Below are 23,276 nucleotides of genomic sequence, written 5' to 3' on the forward strand. Positions count from 1 at the left end.
AGACTACATGGTAATATAACTGTTCACAATGTATTAAACGCTAATAGTGTCTAAATTCACATAAAGTGTTTGCTTGCGAGACGAGCCACGGTTTCCAGTGAGCCTGGGCCTTGCTAGTTTTTACTTATGTAGCTAATGTTAGAGAACAGCCACAGAAGGATGGCGGGGGATTGTCTGTGGAAGTTTTTCTCTCTTTTTTTGTGATAATTACAACCTATGGTTCTGACAACATACTGTAAGTCAAAAGAAATCACACATTCACTAAGACTTTACATAACATTAAAGTGTAACCAAACCCCCAGTCACACCAGGTTTTCATGCACTGTTTGAAAACTACATCCTACTTGTTTAATGCTGTTTTTATAGTTTTGGTGTCAAGGTCATAATAACACCAAAATTGATGTGTTTCATCATAGTACAGTCATATCATTTAGTTTGCAGCTGAAAAACGTTTACATGTTAAGTATCTCTTTAAAGGTTTAAATTGTACACATCAGATTGTATCATAGTTAATAATGAAAATTATCAAAGGAAAAAAACATAGTTCAGTCAGTGTGATTCTTATCGGAGACAGTAAAGAATGAAGAGGAAGGGAACCACCAGCAGCTTTTCCCAGCCTAAAAGACGAGAGGAGGAAGAGCGTCCCAGAGAGGAGATGGAGGAGGAAGAGTTCAGAGAGAGAGAAAGAAATGAAGGCATGCAGAGCTCAGACAGCGAAAGGTAAATCAGAGACTATCTCTGGTCCAGCTGGTCCACATGCTGTGAATATTGGTTTAGTATAATATATCTGAGTAAGAGGTACACCTGTCCCAATAATTACCTTTTTGTACAAATTATTATCTGATGTAGTTAGTCTTTTAATTTTAAGATAAGTAGATCCTTAATTCTTAAGAATATCCAAATATTGGACTTATAGAATTATTGTCAGAAATGTCTCAAATAAAGAGCATCAAAAAATAAAACCACAAATTGAAGACAATAAATAAAATTATCTGGACTCTGACTCTGTTCTAGATGAATTGATAATGTAATCATTGTGGCAGGCCTAACATAAGCATAGATCACACAAATGCAGATTTCCCAAAACAGTGCATAAGAGAGACATTGTCTAGTCTTAATCTAATTTGTTGCTAAATTTAAGAAACATTTTTAACATATCTAGCATTTGGTTTCTTCAAAGTGTATAAGGTTGACTTTATTTCAGTTTAAATCTTTTCCCCTTTCTGCTAGACATATCAAATCACATATTGTGATATGCAGCTAATAAGAACAACTCATGTTTAGGATTGGCTGACAAATACAAATGATATTTACTTATTTAGCATACTTATTTCAGCAGTATTTGCATCAATTTGATAACGCCTGCTGGTTGGTTTCATCTAAATCCGTCGTTTCATTTTTGAGTAATATTGCTAACAGACAGACAGACAGACAAACCAATGCCAATCATCACATGACTCTACCAAGGCTCCGTCTCCTTCACAGAGTATATATGTGTGTGTGTGTATATATATATGTGTATATATATATATATATATATATATATATATATATATATATATATATATATATATATATATATATATATATATATCTACATATATGCCAAACCTGAAATTGTATCTGCCACCCCTTTGCCACCCTATCAATTTTTCTCTAGATCCGTCCCTGCCGGCAAGGATTGAGTGAATGAACTGAGCTTATATAACTGGAGGTGTGATTGGGAACAGGTGAGTTGAGTGAGCTGATTGCTGCAGCTGAAATTCATCCAGTAATCAGTAGTGGAGGCAGTGAAGCAGGGAGAGCAAGATGGTGAATGAGAGAGACAGGCAGACAGACGCAGAGGCAGACAGATGCAAACAGAGGGTGCCAGAAGGACAGGTAGAGACAGAGACACACAGGAGAGAGAGAGAGAGACAGGATGAGTGAGAGAGATATATAGGAGGGAGAAAGAGAAAAACGGGAGAAGGAGGAAGAAGGGCAGGAGTCGGAGCAGGGATCATAACATTCCCATCTGAGAAGATGAAGATAAACACACACACACACACACACACACACACACACACACACACACACACACACACACACACACACACACACACACACACACACACACACACACACAGAGAGAGAGAAACAATTACATCCAAGATTGCAATACTACTAATTAGGGTCCTAGCGCTGGAAGTGCAAAGACCCTACTGGAATTGGTTGATGTGCATCAGGATGCGAAGGCGTGCTCAATGCTCCTTGCAGCTTTAATTGACTCTGTGATTGGAAATATTGAAAAAAAACTAACCTTCTTAAAGGCCACAAGATGCTTCTCTGCTTGAGATGCTGACACCTTTCCTGGTCTCTTCTGACCCTGACCGGGCATGGGAATCAGATGCAGAAGCAATAAAATCGATGAAAGGCTGACTGTCCCAACCTGTAACACAAGTCTGATATTGATAAACTTGAATTATGTGGACCTTCAACAAAATTCATTGTATCTTCACTGACTGACAATTTTTTACAAAGTGTGCCCAAAATACAGAGCAAATTAAGACAGCAAACATTGAATGAATCTAAAGCTATATACGTATTACAACTGAGCAGCTCACCAAACTTGTCATCTAATTCAGTTACTTCTTCAGTACAATCAACTGCCAGCAGGAGTTCTTCCAGCTCATTGACAGAAGGAAGCTTTCTATATTGTTGAATGATCCTTCTCTCGAATGTTGTTGGCCACCTCTCCAGAAGCTTCCCAAATATGTCCTCTCCAAACATTAAAATTAAATCCTGCTCAACCTGAAAATATGGGACAGGACAAATTAAGGATTTTATAATGCCAAACAATGTTAGCAACTGTAAAACAATTAAATCAGCATCAAGATGCCACTAATATCCTAAATACTGCCACTGCCAGATATTTACCAAGCCTTTAACATCTTTGAAGCTAGAAAGTTTGATAGTATGTTGTTTGCCTACTGGGGCTCAAGGACCATTTTGCGACAATAGGCAAACGTCAAAGTCATCTTCTTCTTGACTGTGCCTTCATCAGTTGAACCGTGATTTTCATCTGTGCAGTCCGTGACCAGCCCTGCTCATCCACTTGCCAGTCCTGGCTGCCCGCTCTGCCTGCCAGTACCCCAGGATTCATACCATCACCACCTACCTTGGTTCGCCATGCTATTCCCACACCGGGCCTGTACTGATTTCCGAAGCCAGCCCAGCTGTGACGCCCCATCTGCCACGCCACACACCATGCTTCTTCCACAATCCCTCGGCTCCTCTCCTCACCTGGTTGCCAGCTAAGTAGCCTCTCTCTCGTAATTGGTCCTTGCTTTGATCATTCTGTGTACCTATCAGTCAGGGTATTCTCTGTAATTGTTCCGCCTCCACAGTGTATCCCCTGGGCACGTTTGTTCAGTCTGCTCAGCTTTCCTAGCTTAGTTGTACCAAGTCACGGTTAGTCGCTTGATCTAGTAAATCTTGCTTATAAGATCTAGTCTGTCTGATTGTGTGAAGAACTGTGCATATTCCAGTATTATTCCAGTTTTCCTGTTATCCAGCCTTCAGTCAGTAGTCTGTCTAGTTGCTACTCTTTGGTGATTGTCACCTCCTGTCAACCTTTTACCATTCCCTTGTGTATTGATGTAAATACTAGAATTTTAAATAAATTATTGTTGTTTTCAAAGTATTGTGTTTTGTCATCCTGCATTTGAGCCTCTGACCTGCTCTGTAACAACAGCTGTCTCAATTCATTTTGTGTGAAGAAATTCACAGGACACAATATGTGGCAAAAGTTGCCATTTTAGCCTGCAGAACTCTGTTTCAGAGTATGATAAATGGCACCACTACAGTTTTCAAAAAACAATGTTTACAAACATGTTTTGGCTTCACTGTGTGTTCAGATATGTTAAATATGAAGGCAAAAGCGGATTCAAGTCACTTTGTGTGAGCCAATTCAAAGTACACATCACGTGGGAAAAGCGGCCTTTTCAGCTCACAACATGCTATTGTCGTGGACACAGCTTGGCTTTCTTTGTAATGCTAAGGGATAAGTCAAGCCAGGTAACAAACACCCCATTTGTTTAGATTTTAGACCTTCTCCCACAATAAAACTGCCACATTGGACACTGCACATAATACCACACTCATTCTGTGTCTTTATTTTTGATTTTATTACTCCATATGTGGTACTCCTTTGGGGTATGGTGTCAGTCCCCTAATCTAACCTCCATTTTCCAAAACAGTAAAATACTGTCAGTTGAGCACCAAAGATCATACCTATTCATCTCCTCTCCTTGTTACTTACCCATTGGTCGATATCTTCTCTCCTTGTCTTGTAATTCATATGTATTCAAATACAAATGCATTGATAACCATTCCCTTTTCCAATATTTGTATCATTTCAAAGTTTTTTAAAAAAACATTTTCAAATATCATTTTATGTTTTATTTTGGTTTAGTTTTTATTTCTTCTTTTTAGTAAGCTGTATTTTCGCTTAAATAGTAAACCATCAGGACAAAGACCTGTGCTAGTTAACATCATGTCTCACCCAGCCATGATGCATATCCACTAAATTAACCCCATAGCGCCTGGTCAGTCATCTCGTTTATTGTTAAATCTTCCTACGGTTTTCTTTGTGTGGATAGTACTGAGGTCTGTCTATATGTAACAGTGGAACTTTGTGGAGCTGGATACTTGTAGCAAGGAGGTTGTTTTACACAAGTACACAGGAAGCAGACTTGCTAATCAAATGGGCTCTTTGTCAGACTTCATCTACAGACACTAAATGAAACCCTCCACACACACCTTTCTTCGATACTTCTTATGAAACTCACAGACAGAACAGTCAAGATGGGCTCTAGTCCCTTTTCTATAAACTCCCTTGGAGAGTTCTCCTAAAATTCTAAGGTGAAATACTCATGAACTGCAGTCCTGGGTAATTTGGCTTGAACTGATTTATTGGTAACTATTTTTCAGAACAGACACTTCTCCAAACAGGTGAATGGATGAGTGATTATTGCCAAATATGTGCACACTCTTGGCAACTCTTGCCTTTTCTCATAGACAGACAGAACACATCAGGATCAGCCATCTGGATCTTCAGCCTGGATTCAATTGCCTGGCAAAAATTGACTGCAGGGTGTTTTAAACTTAACCTCCTACATTTCTTTGCGTTGTTTTTCAGGAATATTGCATGGCCTCAATTTTTTGAGCCACGAGATGGCAGCATAAATAAACTTTCAATGTAGAAGAAAATCACAGTGTTTAAGAATAGAAGGTGGTCCCAAAATGAGAGGAGAGTGAGGCTGTGGAGAGAGGGACTGGGAGGACAGAATTAGAAAAGAGCAGAGAGAAGGGACATTATGTTTGGCTTCGCTATGCTGTTGCATCTGAAAAAAATACTTCTATCCAGTGTTCAGAAAGTAAGACTTGTTACTGCTCTTCTGTAATCTTTCTTCTCACTCTTTCCATCTCTCACCACCTCTCCTTCTCTTTCTCTCTGTATGTTTTCAGTTAGAGAGATGAGGTTTTTGAGCAAACCTGCAGACAGATTTGGAAACTGCTACTTCTTTCACCACATAAGGAATCCAGATAGATCAGCCTGGAGCCAACCTGCAGCTGCATGCCACCTATACAAGCACTAAATCATCCATGTAAGTAATCTCTTCAGATATGTGCTGAAACGCTTGCTTCAAATAATTTCTCTTCAATATATACCAAACCCATGTGTGCTATTGATATCTCTTACTCTGTAAACAAACTGTAAATGAAGATTTTAGCAGTTTGATATTCATTTCTTAAGTGGTGGCACCAAGCTGATTTTAATGTTCGGTGACAGCTAGAGATCTGGTGTGGGAAATTATTGAGGTAATCAGTCTACAGTGAGAAAGCTGTAATAACGGAAAAACCAACGAATAGCTGAGTCATGATGTAATCTATCAGCCAAAGCCACATGATGGCTTTTGCTGCAAGATAGGAATATAAACAGTGTTGTTGTCCCGCTGCCTGGAACCACAGTGCACCACTTTAACTACATTTCTTTACATGTTTATCAAATGCATGCTCTCTCTCTCTCTCTCTCTCTCTCTCTCTCTCTCTCTCTCTCTCTCTAATATATACATATATACACTTACTTTTATTCTGTTTGCACAAATTAGTTTTTTTTCTGACCACTGGTGGAAAAAATCTATATAACTACTTGACACCACAGTGTCCATATAAATATATCTGTTGCTGCACAATAAAAGAAAAAAGGCCTTTAATATATTTACAGATAGCATTTAACCTGTGTAGTCATTTTTTTCCCTTTATCTCAAACAAAAGAGGAAATACATTTGTAATAAATCAAAGCACTATCATATACAGAGCCCTGGAGTGACCACAAAGAGAAGAAATATAAATACTGAGACCACATTTCATCATATTTGCCACTAGAAATTACACTGTGCACATGATACACGTGTTTTGTATTATGTTGTTGCTATGAATTACTGTACAGAGTTTTCAAAGGGAGCGAGTGCACCCTTATGCAATATAATTTAATGTAAAATATTTAAAAATTGCATCACCTCACAGCAATTGTTTGCTTTATTAGAAATACAGGCCCCAGATATTCTGGTGTTGACCGTTTTCACAAGTCTGTAGCATCTGCCTGTCTGTTTTTCTAAGCTAGACTGTGCCAGTAGTGCACTGTCTGTGGCACCATTTTAAAAGGACAGCCACTGAAGCTCTGATCTCAGGTTGTCGAGCTTGTGTGTCAGTGATAGCAGGTTTGTTCACCTTTGTTGCATTGGTTTTCTAATTTCAGGTCTGTATTTTCCAAATAGTCTTTTAAAAGAATATGTTTTTGATTGGTCATAGGAAATTTCTCTGTTTACGTAGAAGCAATGCATTTATTGAGAAATAACACAATTTAGTATTATTTTAACATTTAAATGATTTTGCCTTGGGGTATATAACAGCTGTTATATACTGTATGTTTTATGCTGGTACCTAATATGATTTAAGAATATTATCCTAATCAAATCTAAACTATATTACAGTATCTGTGAGACCATGACACTTGCTGTGTTTTGACCTAGAAAGATGCAGGCTTTCAAAAATCCTGTTCTTTATTGAAATACTGATCAGACCTGAGAGAAAGAGTTTGGGAAAATCATGTTTTGCTCTCATTCTATCCAACCCAAAAGAGTGGTCTAGAGCCATTTATAAGAACCTGGTATTTTGTTTTATATCGCACTACTGTCTTTGGACTGCTCAAGAATGAATAAAAATAAATTGCTTGCATTTCTAATACCAGGAAAATATGTGTGTGGGGTGTCTTCAACAGCTGCCTCTGTAAATAAAAATGATTAAATAAAAACGATTTGTATACATTTTAAGTTAAAGCCTGAGAGAGGGTTATTGATACATGCCTTACATAGTCCTGCTGCTGGCAATAGTCATTAGAGCACAAGATGTTGATCAATCTGCCACGTAAAACAGCCCCCTACAAATGCACCATTTCTTCCTGTTTGAGTAGCATTTGCCTAGGACAACAGTGCCCACCTTTTTACTGTTTATGTATACGAAAACATTTTGACAATGAACAAAGGGATTGCTCTTGTTAATGAATGAAAAGAATTATCAGTATGAAGCTCCTGCAAGATTCATGCAGCTTTCTGATGAGTTTTAGTTCATTATTTAGTTGTCTCTGCTACAATTTTACTGTTCTAATTCATTCTCACTGCTCAGCTCCAAATGAATGATAATGCCAAGTGTAACTTGTTCCTGCTGCTTCAAAGTGGCTGAAAAAAAGATATTAGCTTGAAAGAAATACACTCAATTGTTGTTGTTTTTTTTTTTTTTAATAAGAGTTAGTTGAGAAATTCTCTTTAATGTTTGTGCATTAACTACAGAGCTAGTCTAGTGACGCATGTAGCTTAGTTTTGCACCAATCAGTAGAACCCCAACTCTCCCAGGACCAATTCTATCCTGCTATTGTATATTAGGGTGGGCTGGTAGAAATAATAGATGGGCAATTTGGGTGATAGGTAACCCACAGGTTAGACAAATATATTTCAGACCTGAAGGTTTCTGGTTTGACATCAGATGCCAGTATCTTCTTCTTTCTCTTAAACTACTGTTTTTGTATGGTCACTAACATTCATAAGCACCTTCAGAAAACATTTAACCAAACTTAAACATTTAGATCACTAATATGTTCCAGACCATACACAAGTCTGAGCAAATTAGGACACTGAATATCAGACAGTTCATGAAGGAATATTGTAATCTAATCTTCCCACTATTTTTTATATCTACAATGACTATTAACAGTTCCCCACAATAAACGGTTGAATTGGCAAATAGACTAAGCACCAGAGGGAGAGAGATGCGGTTTGAAATGAGACTTAAAAAGCAGCCAAGTTTGCAGCTTAGGGAATGGCTAAATGTCCGCTGAGAAGGATGAAGAAGGAGAGAGAGACTGAGTGAGAGAGATAGGAAGAGGAGATGAAATAGTGGAGAGAAGTCCACTATTGTGACTTGAGGAAGCTGGCAAGGTCATGCACTTATAGTATTTAGCAGGTCCTAACAGATTTTACTTGCAAATTTTTCAAGGAGCTAAAAATCTTTAAGGGGAAAATAAATACTGACCAGCCACAACATTAAAACCACAACCAAAAGAAGTGATTAACTTTGATCTTTTCATTACGATGTCATCTGTTAAGGGTTGGTGTATATTAATCAGTAAGTGCATTCAGCTTTTGAAGTTTATGTTTTGCAAGCAGGAAAAATGAGACTTTGACAAGGACCAAACGTGATGGATAGAACAGTGGGTGAGAAGATCTCACCAGGTCTTTTGGGGTGCTCCCAATATGCAGTGATTAGTAACTTTCAAAAGTGGTTCAACGAAGAATAAGCGTTGAAGCACTGACAGAGTAAAGGGATCCCAAAGCTCCCTGATGCACATAAGGAGAAAAGGTTGGCCTGTGTTGTTCAATCCCACAGAAGAACTACTGCAATCTTAATGCTGCTATTAGAGAAAGAAGTCAGATGACTGTGTCAGAAGACACAATGCGTTTCAGCTTGTTGTATGTGGGCTGCGTTGCTGGAAACCAGTCTGTGTCCATGCTGACCCCTGCTTAACAGTGACAGAACACATGACATCAGAACTGAACCACAGAGCAATGGAGGTAGGGGGTCTGGCTGATTAATTTTGTTTTCTTGTAGATTGTGTTGACCACGTGATCTACAAGAATTGTGTGATTGTGTGTGCTATTTACCTGGGAGAACATGGCAGCTGGATGGTCTACAGGAAAAAAGAAAGCCATTGGAAGCAGTGTGATGCTCTGGACAATGTTCTGCTGGAAAATTTGGAGTCCCACATTCATGTCGATGTTATGCTGACACATAGTATCGAACATAATAGTGTTGCAGATCACATACACCCCTCGATGTCAATGATAAGCTCTGATAGCAGTGACCTCCTTCAGCAGGATAACACATGCACCCACACTACAAACACAGTTCAGGAATGGTTTGACCAACAAGCAAAAGAATTTAAGGCATGACTTTGTCTCCAAATTCCCCAGAATCTCATTCTCATCTGCTGTCGTAGCAGTAATGGGCCCGATTCTGCTGGACACCTTTTGAGGTCCAGAACCAGAGCTGTTTTGGTAGCACAAGGGGAACCTACACAATATTAGGCAGTCAGTTTTAGTGTTGTGGCTGATTGATGTGTACTCAAAATAGCTTAAAAAGGTGGGTTTTCAACTCAAACGTTATACTTAGCAAGATCTGTGGCAGTTAAGTTTTTACACTCAACCAAAGAATTTCTGTATGACAGAACTATATTGCCTGCTGTGTACTTCTTCATAATTGCATCAGTACATATTTTATAAATATATATGATGTAGCCCACTTGGTTGCAAGTACAATGTAAGACATTTAAGGGTAAATAATATTGTTATAATATTTACATTTTATAACCCTTGGGACAGAGGAAGAAATTGTTTTCAATTAACATTCAGTTATTTGGAGTGAAATCCTTCACTGTTGTCTGGGCAGTCGTGTGTGGAAGTGCAGTTGCTGAAGAGTGGGAGCAAGGCGGGAGACATTAAAAAGAGATGAATGACAGGAGGAAGAGATAAACTGTAGCTGAGAAAGGGGTGGGGTGGGGTGGTGGTGGGTGAGGGGGGGAGTGGGGATTTAGGATTAGGGTGGGTGCCTGCAGTGGAGCATGATGTCAGAAGAATGCATTGAATCTCTCTTTTAAAAAGCTGAAACTGTTTAGCAGAGGCGTCCTTGCATTCTTTCCCACACACAAACCAACACTTTCACCCCATTTAACTCTGTGTCACTTCCTCTCTCAACTTCTGTCTCTCGTCTCACTCACTTGGCTGCACACAGTCGTTGGCTTCCATAAACACATAAGATCAGAGTCAGAAAGGTTTTGACAGTGTGACACTAAATAAAATGAATAACCACTTTTATTCAATTCACATAAGCATGATACATTTCGGTGATATTACGGTACAAAAATGTTTCACTTAAAAAACAGACAAATGCATTAAAAAAAATCAGTAACATCGTTATTTAAGGACTGTGGAATGTGTTTTTATTGGTCGATTTTCAGCTTTGTTTAACCCTCCCTCCCAGCATCCGGTCCTGCAGCTGCAGCTTGTTGCAGCTATTACAGAGAAGGAGATGTAGGAAAGGGAAGCAAAAGACAGAGTAAAGGAGAAGGGGAAAAAGCAGTGGTAAAGAGAGCAAGGGCAGACAGATGGAAATAGAAGGAAAATGACTGACCTAATGTGTGGGACAGCCAGACAGTGGTAACAGCAGGTAATAGCAATGAGGTAAGATTTTAGAGAATGGAGAGGGCATGCTGTGTGTACAGAGGGCAGTTGCTGCTGTAAACCAACTACACTCAAGTCACATTTATTTATAGTAGCATAATCATGATGAAATGTGACTTGAATGGCAAATTGTGGTTGAATTTATGTTACAAGGAATCAGAGACTCAAGCACAGACAGGAACCACAGCAGACCAGATTTAAGTAAAAAATAAGTATATTTCACAAAGAATAAGCACAGAACAAATGTGCAGGAAATAGAGTATGGGGAACAATGAGTGAGAGAAGAGATCTTCATTAGTAAAGGGCTGAGTGGATAGCGGGCTGAGACTAGGACTAAGGAATCAAATGCAACACTGAGAATTATAGCAACCTCTGGAGTTAACAGGAGGGATGATATAATAAATGGGGCAATACTAGATGATGACCCAGAAATACTCATGCCGGAGGCATCCCTAGACAAACTACACAAACTTGATACAAATTGAGCGCGAGATACAGGGTTTAGCTAATGCTACCATTAACGAGAGAATAAGGCGTACTCTACTTAGCTGGCAGGCAGAGGTAGGGAGAGCGTTCAGGGGTTCTGTAGACAGTAGAGGTTCGGGCTTAAGTGCCAGACTGTGGGTCCAGGGACGAGCGTCTAGACATGATTATCCAATCAACAGCCACACATCCACTCAGACACACTTCACTCACACCCATGTGAGGCAAAGAGGGAGAGGGAAGGCAGCTAACTGGGTGGAGATGGGGGTGTGGCGGTTTAACCTCTTAACAATAATTTTTTCTCATTTTGTTTCCACTTGAATACCTTTAAAGTTGTTAAAATAATCTTATTTCACACTGTATGTCTGTATCTGCCTGTTCTAGAACTTTACTGAAGCTTTCATGAGGCCAAAAATAAAAGACAAATCAACCACTGAAATGAAGTAAAATACAAAAGATCGTTTTTTTTTTTGTTTTTTTTTACCATGTGACATTTTGCACCTTGCAAGCTTGAGATGTAAGTGAGAAAACTGTGGCCTGTGACCTCATATTATTCAATTAAATAAGCATTTAAATGCATTTCCACATGATTTAGTCACATCCAGCTCCTGTTGTCAGTTAATTTAGTTCTTGTTTTATTTTGGCATTTCCTGTTATGTGTTTGTACTCACCCTCTGTCTCAGGTGTCTTTACACCTCCTGGTCTTTGCTTTCCAGCCTGTGGTGATTACTTGCCCTGCCCTAATGTGTTCCACCTGCATGTGATTGTCTTCTCTGCTGCAGTATGTATGTACAGTGGTGGAATAAAATTTACAGACACCCCATGCATTTGTGAAATAATGCATTAAGTATCACTCTTTGGTCTTCAAGTGCAATTTCTTTAAGTACAATCACAGCCATAAAACTAAACAAATCCTAAAAAAGCCATTAAAAACGTAAAATTGATTGGTTCCATAAAAAATACATGAGAAATTTTGAGTATTGGGACATTTTGGTACCAGTGATCTACTAATGAAGGTTGTGCTTTTTATTAAAAAAACTCCATTTTTGTTGCCGTGCTTCGTGTCTTTATAAAGCCAGCACATTTGAAAGTTCTTCAGAGACAAAAATGGCTAAAACAAGGAACCTAACACAGGAAACACTCCTCAAGATACAGATTATAAGCCAGGAAGGGTACAGCTGCCGCAAGATAGCCAGGAAGTGTAGATGCAGTCCTTCAGCAGTTGTATACACTCTGCAGAAATACAGACGAACCAACAGCTTGGAAGACAAACTAAGATCTGGGTGTCCAAGGGTTTTCTCAGCAAGAAATGACTGCATCCTGCTCCGCATGTGCAGGGAAAACCGCCAAACAACATCACAGGAGCTTCAGCAGCAGTGGTCAAACCAAACTGGTGTCCAGGGTTGCACTCACACTGTACCGATTTTTAGATCATGACTTAAGGTCCTACAAGGCTGTCAAGAAGCCCCTGATCATTTAGAGACAGAGGTTAGCCCAGTGCTGTTGGGCCCAAGCACACAAGAAGTGGACAGCTACGAATTGGAAGAAGATTTTGCGGTCAGATTAGTCCTATTTCCAGCTATATCGTCCACCTGCTAATGTGAGGGTACACACAAGGCCTGGAGAAGCATTATCTCCAACATGTACGGTACCTACTTTCAAGCATGGTGGAGGCAGTATCATGGTTTGGGGATGCATGAGTGCTGCTGGTGTTGGTCATCTCACTCTCTGTGATGGCACATTGAACTCTGCCAAGTATTGTGCCATTCTTGAAACCCACATGCTCCCTTCTGCACATGCATTGTTCTGTCGAGGTCAAAACTGGATGTTTCAACAAGATAATGCCCCTTGCCACACATCGAGGGCCAGTAGAACTTGGCTGCAAGAGCACAGTATCCAGGTCTTAGAGTGGCCAGCTCCATCCCCGGACATGAGCCCCATTGAAAATCAGTGGTGGATTATCAAAAGGCCTGTTTCAAATCGTAAGCCGAAGAATTAAAAGCAGTAATTCAAGAAAAATGGGACCAGATTACCCCTCAACAGTGTGAAAGGCTCGTGGGGAACATGCCAGCCAGGATTAGAGCTCTACTGCATGGTAATGGAAGGACGACTAAATATTAATTTGATGATGTGATGGTTTGTTTTTTGTTCAGTTTTGAAAACATTCTCTGTTATTTGTTGATTTTGATACCGACAATGTTGAGAACTGACATATTAAAACTGTCAAGAATTTAGTTTTGTTAGTTTTTCTTGTAAACAATAAACAAAAAAATCATTGTCTTTGTGTCTGTCTAATGCAGCCACACCTTCTAAAACGCAAAAAAGATTTTTCCACAGATATTTCAAGATAATATTTGAGATTGTGTGAGATTTTAAGGGTGTCTGAAAACTTTTTTCCACCACTGTATAGTCACCCCTCATGTTCTTTGCTAGTTTGTTTTCTGTAACATCAAGCCAGATTTGTAGGTTAGTGAGGTATGTTGAGCTTAAAGTCAGAGTGTTCAATATCATGAGGGTGGCTGTCTTTAAACCTGGTAGATTACCATGGAGTTTTAGCAGCTACCTGACATGGATATATTCATAGTTAAGCAAATCTGTGTGTTTCCCAACTGTTGTAACATTGTTCGTACAAAGGGCTATGTAGGCTTGGACTGACGAGGTGTATTGTTCTAGGCCTGTGGTATGGTTGTAGTAAAGGGTTGTGGTGTTAGTGGTGGGGCCTCCACCAGCAAAGACACCACAGCCAGCACCCACGAAGCAGCCCCGCAGTTGGGACACAGGTGCCTTAGGTCAGATTCAGATTTCTCTGCTGGTTGGTTTGACTGTGCTCATGAGTGGTTTGCAGGGAGATATGGCCTGATTGACCTACCTTGTATGCATTGTCTACATTAGTGTAAACACGAGCCCACATCCCACCCCCGCCAGCGGGGCTCCCAACACTCCGGCGGAACCTGGGGAGGACTGACCTCAGATTAGCCTGATTGAAATCACCAGCAAAAACGAAGGCTCTTTCTGGGTGAGAGTTCTGTTGCTTCCTTATAGCAGAATGCAGCAGCTCCAGCTGTAGCCAAGCGTTAGCATGCGGCGGCATGCCGTCCCACCACAAACACAACAGAGAACCCCCCGGCGTGCAAGGGCCTGCATCGAGCCAGAATATATTCCAAATCAGGTGTGCAGAATCTCTCTGTGACGGATTGAGTTCCTACCACAAGTGTTCTAAACCCATAGCCACGGAACTCCACCCGTTTTTTGCTAGCCTCGGATGTCCTGTCTGCTCAGTGTAGTGTGCAGCCGGCTAGCTTCACAGCATCTGGAAAGTCGCGGTTCAACCGAGTGTCCATCAGAATCATCTCCATCAGTTCTTCATACCTCGCTGTTTTGAGAGCAGACGGGAGGTCCAGGACTAAAATGCAAGAGACAATTGTCAGCATAATTTATCAACATGAGGGAGCTAGAAAGCACAAGGATCAGGACTACTTGAGGCTGTTTGACAGTCCGGCTTTAGGTTGTGATCCGCGTCTGGCTTTTATGGAAGATGAGAATAGAGAATAGTAGTGTTGATCACTCCCACCTGCTCATGCGCCAACTCAAGTGATTGTGCATTGGCAGCACCTGCCCGCATTCCACACACCACTGCAGCGGATTGAGGAGCAGAACATTCCAGAACAACACACAGAGAATCCAGAGACCCTTTCCCAAAGCTATAAATTTGTTAAGACACCATTTCAGAAGACAGCTAACCCAAAATTCATATCCAAATGAAACATCTGCTGATCGGATGTTTACTAATAAAGGACTACCCACGGTTCTCTTGGAGACAACAGGGTGCCTCCTACCTCCACCACAATCTGATAAGGGTCATAAAGTGACAACTGTGAGGAAAACCACACCTCTGGAGAAGAGGATTTGCATTCTTCATGGTGACCTTCTGATCACCCTACCTAACACACAGAACTTGCTACGCAGGAATGAATTGAACAGCTTAAATCAGAACATTTAGGAAATGCAGCATCAACGGAGTGATGATCTGGACTCAGTCTCTGATACCAGGTTGATCAGGGCCAGTATGGAAGAACACATCAAATCTGAAGTATCACACAAGACACCAACAACCCCCTTCTCTCTGTCTAAGACCACATCCATAAAGGCAGAGAGAGACTTTTACTCTAAGTATATATACTTCTTAGGTCAAGTTTTTCTTATTATTGAATGTATATGCTTGTATTTTTAGCTATGTTATAAATTTACTGTCATGTAGCCTAAGGTCTACAATTTGTCAGTTTATTCTTATGTGTACACCTTTTATTATTATCTCAGGAACCATATGAGATAAACATATTATATTTGGTGCCTGTCTAATCCACTATTCAGTGGTATTTTAGATCTGTGATCATCATAGATATTTAACCATTGGATTTGTACATTTAGGAAATGAATTCAAATTAAGTTCTGAAGGTATTTGGCCTCTGGCCTCTCCTGGACAGTGAAGCTCAACACCACCCCTTGGGAAGAACACATCCATGATTGGTTAGATGCTGGTTTGAATTTGGCTCCAAAACTTTCTATATAGAGGAAAGTCACTGGAATGCAACTGGCTTGATAACATAAGAACAAAGGGAAGAGAGGATTGGGCTACAGAAAAAAATTAATGTTGGAAACGGGCTTTTTCATGAAAACTTAAAACAACTACAACAGCAAACTAAAACAAAGGCTTAAAACTATGTTCTTTAGTGATGGCTTAAAGAAACAAATAACTTGACTTTAAACTAGGGCTTTGTTTTCTATATTTTACTTAAACTTGGACTTAAGTCAACTTCAATAATACAACAGCACCAATACTGTCTGTACAAGTATGAGCTTCGACTCATAGTGTTTTTACTTCGGCACACTTTTGCAATGCAAACTTGCCAAAGTTCCTCTTTGTCTCTGCGGTCCTGAACCAACTCATCCAGCAGCTCATCACAGCTTCACATTGTGCAGTGGCCTCCCTCTCCATCCTACAAAGGCTACGCAAGTATCATTTTCCTTCTGCTAAACAGATTAATTTTCAAATTACAATTGGTTTTCCAATTTGAAAGTGATTCTAAATTCATTAACTTTCTACCAACTGCTTCCAGTGACAATTGCAGGTAATTAGTTTCTTTATATTCATTCATTTATTCACTTTCTGTTGTTGTTTATTGTTTGTTCACAGTATTCGTTAATAAATGTTTGTATGTAATTATCATTGGTTATACCGTGCATTTCTTTGTTTAGGGAACTGGAGGTCAATGAATTAGAATAGCAAACTGAACAACTTTATTTCAATGAAAGTTTCTTTGAGATGTAGTCTAAAATGATCATTTTCTCAGTAAACTGAGCTGAGGTGGTGCCCCTAAATTAACGAGTGCAATTTTAATCATAAAGTGTAGTTTCTATCATTAAGTGTGTTGCAGCCAACACTTTCAACTGCACCATGCTCACGCCTACCTAGGGAGAGAGAAAGGGAGGGGGAATGGAGAGACTCTGCCACTACCTGGCATCAGAGGTGGAGAGTGTGACAGGCACAGGAACTTTTATTAGCAGTCCTACAGCATTCACAGTAGCCTGGGGCCTAGAAAGACCTCTCCCCTGTGACATTGGAAAGCAAGACATAAATGGCTCAATTATGCATGTAAAGGGCTGCACAGTGGCGTAGTGGTTAGCACTTTCGCCTTGCAGCAAGAAGGTCCCTGGTTCGCGTCCCGGCTTTCCCGGGATCTTTCTGCATGGAGTTTGCATGTTCTCCCTGTGCATGCGTGGGTTTTCTCCGGGTACTCCGGCTTCCTCCCACAGTCCAAAAATATGCTGAGGTTAATTGATTATTCTAAATTGCCCGTAGGTGTGAATGTGAGAGTGCTTGTTTGTCTATATATGTAGCCCTGCGACAGACTGGCGACCTGTCTAGGGTGTCCCCTGCCTTCGCCCGAGTCAGCTGGGATAGGCTCCAGCACCCCCCGCGACCCTAGTGAGGATTAAGCGGTGTATAGATAATGGATGGATGGATTATGCATGTGAGAGAGAGAATGAGAGCTTGGGTTGGGCTGAAAAAAAAAGCTGGATTGCGATGGCTGTTGGTCTAAAGTTGGCTGCTACATATTGTGAAAATGCAGATGTAAAGCAGCGATCAAAGGGCGCTGAGTAAATAAGAGAGTTCCTTTGAGTATATATGTGCTGGAGTGAGTCATAAGGGGTGAGCTTTCTGATGCTGCTCTTCTGTGGTCTTTACTTAGAATTTGTCTCAAAATGTACACTGGAAAAAAGGCCCCTCTCAAAACAAGAAAAAAAACTTATTTCAAGGAACTTTTACTTTGAAATAAGTGAAAAAATCTGCCAATAGAACAAGTGAAAAATGGCTTGGTAAGATTTCTTGAAATAAGATATGTTATTTAGAATATTGAGATCTCAAAATTAGCTGGGAAAATGTATTTTAAGCTATATTTTACCAGGATTGTCATGCTTGGGTGTATTAAAATAAGCCAGGTATGCTATAAAAAAAGAGCAGTTTTTCACTCAAAAATAGATTTTCACTTTCATGTAACATCCTAATTTGAAATGTATTAACCCTCCTGTTGTCTTCATTTATGGGCACCAAAAAATATTGTTTCCTTGTCTGAAAAAAACCTAAAAAATCAGCAAAAAAATTCCCCAAATTTGTGAAAATTTGCAAAACCTTAAGGAAGAAAATTCCAATAATTCCTTAAAAGTTTCCCTTGAAATGTTTTTATTTTTAAAAAAATCCCCCAAAATTTTGACAGTACACACCCCCCCCCCACACACACACACACACACGCACACATACACACACACATTTTCAAACTTTAAAACAGGTTAATTTGACCCGCAGGATGACACAAGGGTTAAACTTATTTTGAGTTTTCTTGTAAAATACAACTCAAAACAAGATAATTTCAAGATTGTTTGACTTAACAAGATATTTAAAATGTGTTGTCTTAAAACAAGTCCCTCCATCTTGCTGAAATGTCACTTGTTAAGTGAATTTATCTTAAATCAAGTGGGATGAGACGTTTTGACTAAAAATAAGACAAACAGACTTGGTAAGATTTTGAGTTTTTGCAGGGTAAATTCTCTGTTCGCACAGCTGTCTGTCTATATGCCAGTAACTCTTGTATTCACATATTCACTAACTTTACTTCTGTAATTTTTGTGTTTACAGGTTAGTCCATCCACCATCTACATTCAGCTCACTCCACTTGGTGAAGATGTAGTCTCTTTAATTTCTATGGAGATGTCTCTGAACACCATCTCCTCTGCCTTGCTGCCATGGTCACTGTGCTTGCTGTTCTTCCAGACCCCCTCCAGTCAGGTGACAAGCTCTGTCCCAACATATGTCACCTCTCTGCCAGTTAATACCACATTGTTGTTCGATAGTGGCAACCTTCGTAATTGTAGCTGCTCTACACTGGTCCGGGACTGTGACGAGGCTCTGGCCAACTCGATGTGCAGATGCCACACGGTTCTACGCTCCTCCCTGTCCCCTGCTCAGCTCAGAGAACCTGGACAACTCACTGTCTGGGTAAAGGAACTCTGGGTCCTAGAAGAGCTGCTGAACAGCAGCATGGTTGGTCATTTATGGTTATCTTTTTGTGGAGTAAAACCAGTAAATAGTCAGTTTTTGGCTCTGCTGGGTCTACAGACTCTCAGGATACACAGCACAGCACCAGAGGCTTCCTACCCCAATCAGGAAATTATTGTCTCTCCCCCAGCAGGGGTTGTAGCAGATCTCGAGGCCCACTCCTTTGACTTCTCCTCATCCTTTCACATGACCTTTCTAGATGTAGCAGTGCTCAATGGGCTCTCTGCCCTGAAGGCTTACAGTGTGGAAGGATCACTTGCCTCTGCCTTCTCCCAGCACTTCCCCCACTTGGCCTTGCCCTGCACTCTGTTATACTCTGCTGCTTCTGATCCTGTGGAACCCAGTGAGCAAACTGTAGAACCTCTACAGGACTTGCTCATTACATTTGTGTACTAACAGCTGCTCATTTAAAGACCAGGTCAAGACCAAAGTCAGTTCTTCAGTACAAGTAACAAAAGAAGTGCAGGAATTATATTTTTGTTGCACATCTGTGTTTGTGGAATATATTGCATTTTGTATGACTGGATGCTCTGCTGTCATTCTGGCCTAAATGTGGAATTGACTTGTGGTTCAGAAGAGGCTGATATATTTCTCTACTTGATGCATTGTTATCAAGGAAACAATTGACTTTTATGTTTTACGTGTGTGCTACCTTCCTACCTTCCTGATGTTGTGTTTCTATCCATGAGAGGAACTGCTGTAGAAATTTCTACACCTAAAATGTAGGTAGACACAAGGTTTAGGAATGTTTAAACCAGCTAGTTTTCTAATATTTCAGGTCTTAATATTTTGGGTATCATTCCATGAAATATGCAATGCTGATTTGCTACTCTCTTATCCTCAGATCACAACTGAGATCAGTTGTGATCTGAGCTTGTCAACTTCCTGGAACAGCTGCACTTACAGGTGTATTTACATATATAAAACATTATCTCATATTATTCTGACAGTTCCCAGTGACAGAGGAGTGTTTTACAAGCACATTCATATTCTAATTACAAAGGTTTGTAGCACTTGAGGCACCCAATAATTTAATTTAATGAGTAAACTTAAAAAAATAAAAGAAGTAAAAGTTGTAACTGGTGGCTTCATAAAATGGTTGAATTCCTGATTCTAAATCTAATCCTTTTTAGATCATTTGGAAGCTATTAATTACCAGTAGTGGTTTACTAGCTTGTCAAACAAGTCCATTTGGCAGATTGGTAATAATGCTCTTCTAAATATTCATTATTGACTGCTTAATGGGATCCCACTTTCTAATTAGTTACTGTATAAAGCATTAGCAAATGATTAAGTGGCAATTAATAAAGCCATTAATAACAGCTTAGGCACCTTGTATAAAAGGTGCCTCATAAGAAAATTGCATGAAAGAGGTCACTACCAGCCAAACGTATTTTAACAACCTGGCATCCCCAAACTTTTCATTATGAGTGACTTCCAACTGAAACATTAGTAAATGATTTATTAACCACAAAAAAATCACTAATTACAAATGCTTTATAAAGGGTGAATTAGAATTAGAAAGTGGTACCCATATATTTTTGTAGACACCAATGACTTTATGGAAAAGTTGCTTAGATATAGTAAAAACAAATAGTAATTGGGTTGAGGTGTTAACATGATTCATTATTGGCACAATCCAACTGTTGCTTCAGTTTCTCATAGTTTGCTCTTAAATGGAGTACTCCTCAAATCAATAATCTGCAGATGTGTTTGTAAACACTACTCTTTGTGGATAATGGCCTGAAAATATTTGTCCACTGTTTACTGTCTCCTCAACCTACATTTGATCTAGATGACAGGTTGTGACAAGAAACTGGTTTTAGTAGACCTGAGAAAGGACCAAAAATCCGCACATTGTCTGTTTATGAACCTTTCCGATAAGGGTCGGAGGACTGAATTTTTATTTTAAAAAGTACAAGTGATCTACAGTAAGCAGGACTTTGTGGTCTTTTTCACAGTTACAGTCTTTATGAAGACTTTCAGGAGAACAAGAACTATATGTGTTACTGATTTACTAGCATACTAATCACTGAAAATTATCTGGGGTGATGAGATATCAATTAAACATATGATGACTGTAAATGTATAGGCACAGCTGTGCAGACAGACTATGCTCTGATCTGCCTTCTGCCTTCTAGAGCAATATCTAAAACAAACCACATGCTTGTTTTCTGTGAAAGATGAGATGTTTAATTCCAGCTGTGGGTGTTGGCTCTTTATCGTCTGCCCTCATTCAGGTGTTGTCACGTAAAACAGAGCAGCAGGATAGCACTGACAGTAGGGAGGAGGCCTTAGACTGGACCTGGAGTTGAGTTCTTACATTTAACATGCAATAGTAGACCTTTTTTGATAGTTCATATGATGTTTTAATTAAACATTTCATTGTATAAATTTGTGTTATCTGAAATCATCAAAAATTAACTTTCATGCGTCAAAGGGTTGTTTCTGTGACACATTTGAGTCAATCAAACAAGATTATATTGAATGAAAAGTGAACTTTTTTAAAGTTTGCATACCAGGATACATAATGTGCTCTTTCAGTAACATTTTGTGGCTTGTGTTACACCTGCTACATGTTAAAATAGTATAGAGGACAGTGCATAAAAGCAGGGCGTACCATGACAGCTGACTGCAGTGAGGGCTGGCTAGAACACTTCTAGAGTATCTAAAGTTGGGTCAGAGCCTGCACCAGAGCTGAATAATGCTATTTTGTCTGGGAGGAAGCACTGAGTGCTTTGTCTTTTAAAACATGAATTACAGTAAATACTGACTGTTGTCAAGATATAGGTACAACAACTGAAAAAAATGTGATTGTGTAAAAAAACAAAAATAGAGAAGACAAGGACTGTGTCAGTATGCTGTGGTATGAGCCAACTGAGAGGCTCAGTAGGCTCACTGTTATGAAGACTACATTCTGCTGCTGCGTTTTTCCAGCTGGTCTTATTGAATGCAGATGGCCTAATAAAACAAGCTGTTTTGAAACAGGTTAAAATGGACGCCCAATGAACAAAAGTCCCAGGGTTACAATCCTCTGTTACTCAGCAACAAATCTCACTCTGTTTGGATAAATATATTAAAATAATGACTGTGACTCTGTTGAGCTGGATGAGTTGTGCAGTTTCTATCCCACTTAAAGCAATGTTAGTGGGGCTCTCTAAGGGAAGAGCAGGACATCAAAAAGAGGTACGCCCAGAATCTATGATTTAGTTAGTGTACAGCTGGTTGTCAGAAGTTCAGGAAAGAAACATATAAATGTTTCTGGATGTTTTTTTGAGCTACTTTAAGCAAATGAGAGTAGAATTTAAAATCATTTGGAAAAATAATGTAGTTTTGTTCCTCTTTGATTTCATGCTCTTACTCTTTCTTTCTGGTTCTTGCTCATGCCCTGTGAGAGGGTTTGTGAAAGGTCATCACTTTTCACGATATTCAAGCGCTGTTCTGGGCCTGTGAGTTTGTAGTATGCGTTTGTAGTGTGAGTTGTATGTGCGTGCGTGCATGCACGCACATACATTGTGTCTTGTACATGTACCATGTGTCACGCCCTCCATCTGACACCTGGAAGTGGCAGATTCTCCTCCCTTCCCTCCTTCTCTCTCCCTCTCTCCTAGGTGGGTGTGTGCATAGCATGTGGTGTATGGACAGATGCTGCCAATTGCAATCAGTGGAGCTGGTGCACGAGCAGGTGGGAGTGATCACCACACTACCATCCCATAAAGAGCCAGACACTGCCGCTACTTGTTGCTGGATCGTAATGATACTTCATACTGGACTCCCATCTGCTACCCTGGTCAACCCTGCCTCATCTGTTAAGCTTGAATCACCGGATTCCCTCCTCACTGCTGCTGCACTGTCAAGATTCCTGGCTTTCCTCCATCTACTGCAGCACCTTTCCAATGACACTGGCTACAGCCCTGCCACAAGCCACCTCTGCCCACCTCACGTCTCCGTCTCCCCTTTCTCTGTCCATGTTCAGCTATGTTTCCCGCTCGCTTTCCGAGTCTATTCAGTCCTAGTACTCCGATTCCTCAGTAGTCCTGAGTTAATTACTGTTTCTGTTTAATTTTCCTGACTTGGTAGCACCATGTATGGGTTAGTTCAGTTTTGTATCCTAGTTTTGTTATACTATAGTTTTGTAGTTCTATACAGGAAATTTCTGGAGTGAAAAATCTGGTAGTTAAACAAAAAAGAGGGAAAGTGTTAAATTTGTACAGTTTATTCTTTAACTCCAACTCCAGCTTGTGCTGAGTAATAGTCAGTAATATTTTGGAGTTCATTCAGTGGGTGTTCTGGAGTCTAATTGATTCACCCTCCTGGAGTTCATGTTTAACCTCCATGACCCT

General features: G+C 39.9%; 1 protein-coding gene across 1 annotated transcript; it reads left to right on the forward strand.

Moving 5' to 3' along the window:
- Window positions 1-5,270: 5,270 nt before the first annotated feature.
- On the forward strand, window positions 5,271-22,034 carry LOC111588470 (uncharacterized protein C21orf62 homolog). Its single transcript, XM_035943178.2, has 3 exons — window positions 5,271-5,417; window positions 5,509-5,648; window positions 18,514-22,034. Exon 3 carries the CDS (start codon window positions 18,580-18,582, stop codon window positions 19,327-19,329), a length of 750 nt encoding a protein of 249 aa, XP_035799071.1. The 5' UTR covers window positions 5,271-5,417; window positions 5,509-5,648; window positions 18,514-18,579; the 3' UTR covers window positions 19,330-22,034.
- Window positions 22,035-23,276: the final 1,242 nt, after the last annotated feature.

This window comes from Amphiprion ocellaris, chromosome 11 (genome assembly GCF_022539595.1).
Source record: "Amphiprion ocellaris isolate individual 3 ecotype Okinawa chromosome 11, ASM2253959v1, whole genome shotgun sequence".
Taxonomy (NCBI): Eukaryota; Metazoa; Chordata; class Actinopteri; family Pomacentridae; genus Amphiprion; species Amphiprion ocellaris.